At 40.6% G+C, this 10,256-nt stretch overlaps 1 protein-coding gene across 2 annotated transcripts in view; it reads right to left on the reverse strand.

Moving 5' to 3' along the window:
* CDC123 (cell division cycle 123) overlaps positions 1–10,114 on the reverse strand; it is a 55,760-nt gene extending 45,646 nt beyond the window's left edge. The window contains exons 1-2 of one of the 2 annotated variants that reach the window (XM_008538689.2): positions 9,832–10,114; positions 5,507–5,578 (exon numbers count right to left, since the gene is read on the reverse strand). In XM_008538689.2, coding sequence (XP_008536911.1) covers positions 5,507–5,578; positions 9,832–9,905 — 146 coding nt within the window. In that variant the 5' untranslated portion in view covers positions 9,906–10,114. The remainder of the gene's footprint in view (positions 1–5,506; positions 5,579–9,831) is intronic. The other variant, XM_008538688.2, reaches the window with a different exon arrangement.
* Between the last annotated feature and the right edge of the window lie 142 nt (positions 10,115–10,256).

The following is a 10,256-nucleotide window of genomic DNA, read 5'->3' on the forward strand; positions in this document are numbered from 1 at the left end:
GAGGGCCTGCAATGGAGGAAAGAAAGTCTCTTCAACAAATGGTGCTGGGAAAACTGGACAGCCACATGTAAAAGAATGAAAATCAACCATTCTTTTTCACCATTTACTAAAATAAGCTCAAAATGGATCAAAGACCTAAAGATGAGGCCTGAAACAATAAGTCTTCTAGAAGAGAATATCGGCAGTACACTCTTTGACATCAGCTTCAAAAGAATCTTTTTGGACACCATAACCCCTCACATGAGGGAAACAATAGAAAGAATAAACAAATGAGACTTCATCAGGCTAAAGAGCTTCTTTAAGGCAAGGGGAAACAGGATTGAAACAAAAAAACAGCCCACTAATTGGGAAAAAATATTCACAAGTTATTTATCCAACAAAGGGTTAATCTCCATAATGTACAAAGAACTCACACAACTCAACAATAAAAAAATCAAACAACCCAATTACAAAACGGGCAGGGGACATGAACAGACATTTCTCCAAAGAAGATATACGGATGGTCAATAGACACATGAAAAGATGCTCATCATCACTAATCATCAGGGCAATGCAAATCAAAACTACACTAAGATATCACCATACACCTGTTAGAATAGCAAAAATATCCAAAACCAAGAGTGACAAATGTTGGAGAGGCTGTGGAGAAAAGGGAACCCTCATACACTGTTGGTGGGAATGCAAACTGGTGCAGCCACTATGGAAAACAGTATGGAGATTCCTCAAAAAGTTAAGAATAGAAATACCTTATGACCCAGCCATCCCACTACTGGGTATCTATCCTAAGAACCTGAAATCAGCAATTCCAGAAGTTCCATGCACCCCTATCTTCATTGCAGCACTATTCACAATAGCCAAGTCATGGAACCAACCTAAGTGCCCAGCAACTGATGATTGGATAAAGAAGATGTGGCATATATACACAATAGAATACTACTCAGCCATAAAAAACGACAAAGTCGTCCCATCACAACAACATGGATAGACCTTGAGAGTATTATGTTGAGTGAAATAAGCCAGACAGAGAAAGACGAACTCTGTATGACTCCACTCATAGGTGGTAGTTAACATATGGACAAAGAGAACTGATCAGTGGTTGCCCGGGAAAGGGGGGTGGGGGGAGGGCACTAGGGGTGAAGTGGTGCACCTACAACATGACTAATAATGATGTACAACTGTAATTTCACAAGGATGTTAACTTTTATAACCTTAAAAAAAAAAGACGAGAAAATGCGCCAAAATTTGAATAGCATTTGCTTTTCAGTAGTGGAATCATGAGTGATTTTTTTCTGCTTCTTTATTCTTTTCTCTAGCTTTCAAGTTTACCACCATGAGCAAGTATTACTTTTATAATAAAAAAAGAAGGGGGGCATATTTCACAAATGATAGAATTTCTAAGCATTCATGCTGCTCCCCTCATCCCCCAACCTTTCAGAATTTATCTTACCAGACAAAAGCAAGAAATACATAGTCCCATAGTCTATGCTAAGGAAAGATGTCTAACTGACACATCTCAATATCTACAAATAACCAGTAGTAGTTCACTACTGGCCTACTCACAATAAAAAGAGTAGTCACTAAGTCTAGCTCATTAACTCCACTGTATTTATTCGTAACTATAACACTATATCCTTTGATACAGGGATACATTTTATATAAAGGAGTTAAAATGTTCATATATTAATAGATGTAGTTATAGTGTTCTATAAATAGTATCTTTTTTTTTTTTTTCAAAGATTGGCACCTGGGCTAACAACTGTTGACAATCTTTTTTTTTTTTCTGCTTTATCTCCCCCAACACCCCTGTACACAGTTGTATATCTCAGCTGCATGCCTTCTAGTTGTGGGATATGGGATGCCGCCTCAACGTGGCCTGACGAGCGGTGCCATGTCCGCGCCCAGGATCCAAACCCTGGGCCACCACAGCAGAACTTAATCACTCGGCCATGGAGCCAGCCCCTATAAATAATATCTTAAATACACATATACACAAGCGCACACACACACACAGGCATTCAACTAACTGTTACTATCTGAACTCAAGGAGGCAAAAAGATTAGGACAGCAAGGCATACACTTAGAGGAATACACACCCAACCCCATACACAAAACATAAACACTGAGCTTTAAAAAGACCTGTCCGAAGAAAGCTACTCAGTAATAAAATGTAACAACATCGACGAATCTCAAAAGCATTATGTTGAGTTAAAGAAGCCAGACACAAAAGAATACATAATATACAATTCCACTTACATGAAGTTCTAGAACTGACAAAACTAAGCTATGGAGAGGGCAATCAGACCAGTGTTTGCCTGGGGTTGGGCAGGGGGAGGTAGGAAGGATTGACCAAAAAGGGACATGAGGGGCTTCTCTGGGGAATGGAAATGGTCAGTATTTTCAACGGAGTGGTGGTGAAATAGGTGTATATATTTATCAAAACTCATCAGATTGTACACTTAAGATGTGTGCATTTTATTGTAAATATACCTCATTTAAATCCTACCTATAATTTTCACAAATTCATTCACTGCTCCCCGTCCAGCGTCACCCTCTTAGTTCAAGCCACTGTCAGTTCTCACTTGGTCCAGTGCAATCTCCTCCTAGCTGGCCTTCCATTTCCCCACAGTTACTAGTCATTATTCAAACACTGAAAACTGCTCAAGTCCCTCTCTTGCTACCTGCCTACTGACCCTTTAATACCCTAGAACAAATTCTAGGGTCCTTACAGGACTCCCCACACATCCTGAACCTCACCCCTAACCACGTCCCCATGTCACTAACTGACTCTCGCACCACTCAGGCCCTCCATGCTCCAGCCACACGATCCTCTCTTAGTTTCTTGCATGTCAAGATCTGGCATGCCTCAGAGCCCTCCTTAATGCTGTTCTCTCAGCCTGGAAGATGCTTCCCTCCAACCTTCAAGTGACTACCTTCCGCCCAAACTTCAGATCTCAAAAGCTCCTAAGTGACTTCTTCAGGGTATTCTCTGCCCTCCCTGTGATCTTCAGTCCCATTCCACCCCCAGTAATTTAATGCGGTCTCCTCCCCATTTCTTTTGCAGCACTCATCACAATTTTGACTTACATGTTTCCTGGTGTGACTAAGATTAATCATCATCACCAGGGCAGTCAGCACTTCTTAAGAGCATACAATATACTAGGCATTGGGCTAAACATTTTACACATTATCTCTTTTTGCTACAACTCCATGCGGTAAGTTCTATGACAGCAGTCACCCCATTCACAGACAAGGAAACTGAGGTGCAGAAAGCTAAAAATTAGCAAAGGTGTCATTTACCCTACGCAACGTGACTGAAGGACCAGCACTCTGCTATCTGACTCCCACAAAATATGAAGCTGAACTGTCAACTCTAAAAGATCTCCCTATCTGCTCGTGCATTACTGCAGAGCAGAGTGAAATACTGAGTGCCGGACAGCACTGGTTAACTGTATTTAATGGTGCATGCCTGCACCAGAAGCTCATGCAAACATCCGGCCAACGAGAAACAACAGAAGCTCTTCCACAGGCTTAGAGCAGCGAAATCTACCCAGAACTTTCTAACGTTAGGAGTCATTTTCTTTATAGTCCTGCTTATGTAAGTTTTTATTGTATATTCTATTTTTGAGAATAATAAAACTATGTCTGTAAATATCCCAAAGTTGAGACTTCCCTAACTATTCTATTGTTTCCTTATCCTGCTATTATTCCAAGTTAATGAGGCTCTGAACTAACAATTTTTAGGTTATTAGGAGGCTGAGAATACCCCAAACAGAAATATAACCCAGAAAGCTACACAGAAGATCCATCAGACCAAAAAAAAGGCAGGGGGTGGGGGTAAATTAGTGTTTTTGAAAACACAGGCAATTTTAATTCTAAGTTCATTCATCTAACAAATGTTTATCAAGCACCTCTTATATATCAGGCACTGTTCCAAGAGCTGGGAACAAAACTGTCCAGTCCCTGTTCTCATGAAGGCTGTATTCTTTATTTTTTTTGTTTGTTTGTTTTCAAATCATTTTCCACTTTACTTTTTCTTGAGGATGATTAGCCCTGAGCTAACATCTGCCGCCAATCCTCCTCTTTTTGCTGAGGAAGATTGGCCCTGAGCTAATATCTGTGCCCATCTTCCTCTATTTTATATGTGGGACGTCTGCCACAGCATGGCTTGACAAGTGGTGCGTAGATCCATGCCTGGGCCGAACCGGGGAACCCCAGGCCGCTGAAGCAGAGCATGTGAACTTAACCACTACACCACCAAGCCAGCCCTGAAGCCTGTATTCTAATAAAATAATTAAGGGAATTATGTCAGATGGAAGCAAGTACTATGCAGAAAAACAAAGTGAAGTAAGGAGTTAAAGAGCGATGTACCAAAATGTGGTGTATACACACAGTGGAATATTACTCAGTCTTAAAAATGAAGGAAATGCTGACACGGGCTACAACCAGATGAACCTTGAGGACACTGTGCTAAGTGAAACAGGCCAGTCACAAAAGGACAAAGACTGTATGATTCCACTTACGTGAGGTATTTAGAGTAGTCAAACTCACAGGCACAGAGAGTAGAAGGGTGGGTGCCAGGGACTGGTGGGAGGGGAATGCAGACTTAGTGTTTAACGGGGACAGAGTTTCAGTTTTACAAGATGAAAAGGGTTCTGGAGATGGATGTGGGGATGGTGGCACAGCAATGTGAATGTGCTTAACACCACGGAACTGGAAAGAGTTAAGACGGTAGATGTTATGTTATGTACTCTACCACAATAAAACAAAACTGTTTTTAATAATTCCAATGGGAAATTATTTCCAACCTAGCTCTCTATAAAAAAGAGTGATATATCAGCAAGGGTTACTATTCGGCTATTTTAGAAAGGAAGGTGAGGAATGAATACTTAGGTAACATGACTTCTGAGCAGAGACATGAATGAAAAATAGGAACTTCATTAAATTCTATGATTCTTCAACTTTTTCACATTTGCGCTAAAATGACTGAAGTTTGGTAACTTACTCCCTTTACAAAGAGCGGAACTCCATGAACAGGAAAGTGAAGGTGGGGCCGTGGTGGGTTAACTACGGGGAACAAAATGTCAAGGAATTAAATGCTACACCCTGGTAAATAAAGCTTTCTGTTTGCAGAGGACAATGAATTTTTCATCTTAAAAAATGAAGGAGCTCAAAGGGTCATAACATGCCCTCTTCCCCCCTTTTTCCCAACCCCTCCCCATCTCCAGAAGGAAGAGTTACTACCATATCCATTTTCTAAAGGCAGAAATGAAAGAAAGTACTCAATTTCACAACTAGTAACTATTAGAGAAGGAAGTATTCAATTCTGGAAATCTTATTAATTGACAAGGATTAGGGACAAAGATCAGCACATAATTTTGGCTAGGGAAAAAAGAAGAGAATGGTGCCAAAGCTCAGGTATTTATTTTACATGATAATTGTTGAGATTTGATCATTATGACATTTCCCTACGGTAAAGTTGAAAGAATTTTTTTCTGATATACTTTACCTTCCTGAAACCACCAGAGTTCCATCATCGAGTAAATAATCCTTCACATTCTGAGGAAGTGGAAGAATGACACTGAAAAAAAAAAAACAAACAAAAAAATGCACATACCAAAAAGTACAAATATCAAAAAGGGCATCATTTTAAAAGACGAACCATAAGCAGAGAGAAAAGAATTCCAAATTCAATTAATTTTTGAATTACTTGTACCCTTAATTTTAATATGAAGTGGGAAATGTTAACAATGTACATGTGATAGCAGCAGACTAGAAACTAGAATAATACGAACAAACATTGTAGTAAATTAAACTAGGTTCATGAAATTACCACAATTGTCTTGTGGTAAAAAAAGAAAACAAAACCCAGCCAAATCCAAAGAAACAGACTGAAATCACAGTACAAAAGCAACAAGCTTAAAAGAATTCTGAGTACAATGATTATGTGCCTTTAAGAAATTAGACACCAGCAGATATTTGCAGCAACACAGGGGATGCGGCAAAGGAACCAGATTGAGAGCACCTGACCACCTTCTAAGAGAGCAGGAGACTGACCATCTGGAAACCATTCTTTGGTTTGCAAAGAGCACGTAAGGCTAAGAATTCACGATACTTGGGATCTGTTTTGGTGGCGTTCTCTTCAACTGATCACCAGAACAATAAAGCTGCTTAACTGGACATGCTTTAATTTGTTTCAGATAATCATAATTAAGAGATGGCAAAGCTGTACCTGAAGTCACTTAAAAAACTCAGGAGACAATTTGTTTTTAAACAAATCATCAAAAAATCCTGCCACAGACACCTAAAACGCTATTATCTTGATCTTGAAGCATACATTTTTTTAAACAGAAAAACATTATGGCCTACTTTCAGAGACTCCATAGAACATTATCAACTTGTAATAGTCTTCATTTATTTATTGAATACGTTTTTTGGCACATTACAAACAGTTTTGGGGCATTATAAGAGAAGATTATTCATGGGCTACTTCAGTTTTAAAAATAAATATATGATTTATCAAAGTTACAATTTAACATTCAAAAGCCTAGTTCTTCTTCCAGCTTTTAAGTTCAACTTCCAAATCGTATTATTCTATTTGTAAATCTGCTAAATTTTAACCAATTTCAAGTGAGCCTTTGAAACTTAACAGTTGCTTTAAAAATCTTAACTCTATTCTAAAAATACTCTATTCAATTTTCTTTTTAAATATATCAATTGTCTAGTTACAAATAAGCCATCCCAAGTATTTACCTCTTATGAAGACAGCAAATTAAACTAACACAGTGAATCTAAGGTTCTTGCAAACATTCTAATAATCTAAAGACTTGAAAAATTTTCTTATACATTTTAACGTATCACAATTCTAAACCAATTACACAATTTAAATTGGAACCACAAGGCTAATCTGTTAGACATATGCTAATTGCCCTCAAAATGGCAAATTCTTAAAGATATTAAATAAACTTAGCAGAAAAAAAAGTACAACTCAAGTTTGAATTATTTTTATCACCTCTATATTTAATTCTAGTTCTTCCTGGGGTTAAAGACACTTACCCAACAATGTTATCCCAAGAGAACTGGAGATGACCCTTCTAAAAGAATTTTATTTCAAAGTCCACGTCCCTTGTTTTTTGAGTTACACTCTCAAACCTGAGTTGAATGTGGACTTTCCTTCCAGCTTGCATCATCCCTCGATTGGATTCAAACCATCTATTTACTGTTTGAATCCATTCTGAATTCTTTGCGTATTCCTCCTATTTGGAGGGTCCACAATTCTTACAGATATTAGACAACATCAAGTCAGATTCTGCATAGGGCTCAAGAGTCCCTGATTTCTCCAGTCACAGTTCTAAAGTCATCCTAATGACGTTATCTTGCATTATGTTATGTAAGTCAAGGAAGATACCAAGGTGATTCCATTAAAAACTCAAAGCCAAAGAAAAAGAAGTCACAATACAATATGGCAAGTGCTGTATCAAGTGCCAACGTACCAAGTGCCACCAGAATTCGGAAGAAAAAGGAAACACGCCTGAAAGACTGAGGCCATAAACAAGTCATTGCCAGAGAAACTTTACACAAAGCTCATGAGGCTGTCAGAGAAGAGGCTGAACCGGTCATGAAATCCACTATGCAGGTGAGAATCCAATAAGGCCTCGCTGACAGATGTTAAAGAATTAATGAGAAAGTACCTATCCCATCAAGAGAGTATAATTCTAAACACACAGACATGTTACTCTAACTGGATTTTAGAGGTAAAAGGGTCTTTAAAAGATTATTTAATAGAACTTTCATGTTTGAGGAAAGAAACAGATTTAGAAAGATAAAGTGAATGGCCCAAAACATCTAGCTAATTATTTTTAAACCTGAGTCAAAGTTCTAGAGCTTCTCAGAAAATGAACTTGTATTCTTACCTGCAAAATCATCTCTGAACCACGATTAATAAACACCAAATCATAATGCTGAGTCAATAAGCAGAATATGGTCTCTCAGCACTGAAGGTGACAATGACAATGACAAAGCAAACACAACTCCACTGGATTGGCCTGGGTTGTGGAGGGATATCCTGCCATATGGTAGGTTTCAGTGATGTCACCGCAGAACTAAACAGACTGAAGAAATACCTTAAAGAAAGTATAGTTTCAGGCAATGCAGCTTAGCTGTGGACTGTTCAGAAAATCCCACCTCTCGGCTTATTTTTCATTCTCAGCTGCATTTGAATGGTACACATTTGAAGTGAAAATTTGTTTTGCTTCAATGGAGCTCTGATTAAATCCAAAATGTCACAACATGCAGCATTTTTGTGTGCATACTATACGCCAGAAACAGTGGCAAGCATTTTACATGCTTGATCTCATTTAATTCCCATGACAATCCTATTATTTTCTCAATTTTCCAGACAGGGCTTAGAGAGATTAAGTAATTTGCTCAAGATGCTGGTGGCACCAAAATTCAAAGCCAGACAGATGGCCCTCCTCCAGAGAGCAGTCCTTAACCGTTACACTTCACTGCTGAAGGCAAAGAAGGTACCTGCACAGAAAGCAAAGGCCAGATTTCAGTGAACGCAGTGTGCAGATGTCTGACAGCTTCACAAATATATCTGCTGCCACACCAACACAAAATAATTAACTGTAGCATCAGCTCGGACCCAAAGCGTATTTCAATTACGCAAGGTAATAAAGGACTGACATATCACACAGAAAGACAACTTCTAAGGTAGGAGGTGGTGTCCACTGCTGCTGTTGAAGCTCTTTCTTTTGTTTCGGTGTGACTTCAACCATCTTCAAATGCAAAGATTACCTTCCTTTGAGCTGCTCTAACCTCCACTCCACCATGGGTAACTGGAAGCAGAATCTACGTACAAATAACAGGATGGAAAAGAATTGTCTAATCTCCTTATGCTCTTCCAAGCCCTCACGATTTCAAAACGGTTTCTCTCTCTGTATTCACACTCTCTGCGCCAAGAGGACAGACTGAAAGGAAGGCAGACCTGACATCTAAGTAAGTGGCAATCGAGGCCTAAAGGGGGAGCCAGCAAAATACAGAAAGTCCTATCTACAGATATAAAGTAGTTTGATCCATGCCTCTTAGGGAGTAAAGGCTTATTCTTGTATCAGGCTCCAGACATTACGACTGCTTTTGAACATTTAGAGATATTCTCCGAGCTAGCCTACCTTACCTTGAAGGACCAGGTGAAGTTAATCCTCTGCTTGCCCTGCAAACCGGGGATGGATTCCCAGTTGTAAGCCAGAGAACTAGAAAACAAATACTGTTCCACCCCTTTTCCAGAAGGCTTCGTCTCACAGCACATTACCGTCCCTCACAATATCTAACTACACTTTACTGATGCTTTCCACATACACTAGGACATTGGAACCTCACAATAGAATGTGAGGTAGGGTCTGCATCACTGTTCTCATTTTACAGCGACTGAAAGCAATTGAGTCCCCCGCCCCCCAGGCGGGTTAATCAGCGGCAAAGCGCAGATTCTACCCAGTTCTCCGGATCGCCTCCCCTCTCTAGTAACCCTAAAGGCAGTGATGGTGAGTTCCCAACCCTAAACCACGACTCACCCCACCTGACCTTCACCAACCCACGACCTGCCCTTCCACCTCCCCGAGCACGCTCCCTGACACGCAACAGGACGCAGGCCAAACACGGATAGATTTCATTCATCTCGGCACCTGCGATGCCACCAGGAAGTCGACATCTCCGCGCTGGCACTCCCACCCAATCGTTCTAAGGCCTGCATTTTTTTTTGATGGAGACAAGATTCACCCCAAATGTCGCAGTTCCCTTTAGCCTCTCGCCCCGGCGTCACCCCTCCCCTCTTACCTCTTGATGGTAAGGCTTCGGAACAGTGGGTACCACGCGGAGAACTGACAGTGCAGCACATGCTCTTTCTTCATCCTCCAGCTGCCGCCGCCGCCTCGCCCGCTCCTGCCAGCACCCTCCCGGAACCCTGGGCTGCCGTCCCGGAAGTGCCCGCCGAGCTATTTTGGCTAAGGACGCTTCCGGTCCATAAAGCAAGGAGGAAGTAGCAGAAAAGGGAGCGACGAAGGAGAATCGCCGGGCGTACTTTTAGTATACACTCCTACACGCACAGACACACACACACACAGAGTTCTGATCCCGGAAGAGGAATTCCGGAAGTGTCGAAAGGAGATTTTTAAGAAGGGCTCGGCTCCTCTTTCTCACCTACACGCGCACTGCCCCGGAAGATAATCTTCTAAGGCTAGGTCACCTGCGGGGGTTCTACG

The sequence above is a fragment of the Equus przewalskii genome, chromosome 30, assembly GCF_037783145.1.
Source record: "Equus przewalskii isolate Varuska chromosome 30, EquPr2, whole genome shotgun sequence".
NCBI lineage: Eukaryota > Metazoa > Chordata > Mammalia > Perissodactyla > Equidae > Equus > Equus przewalskii.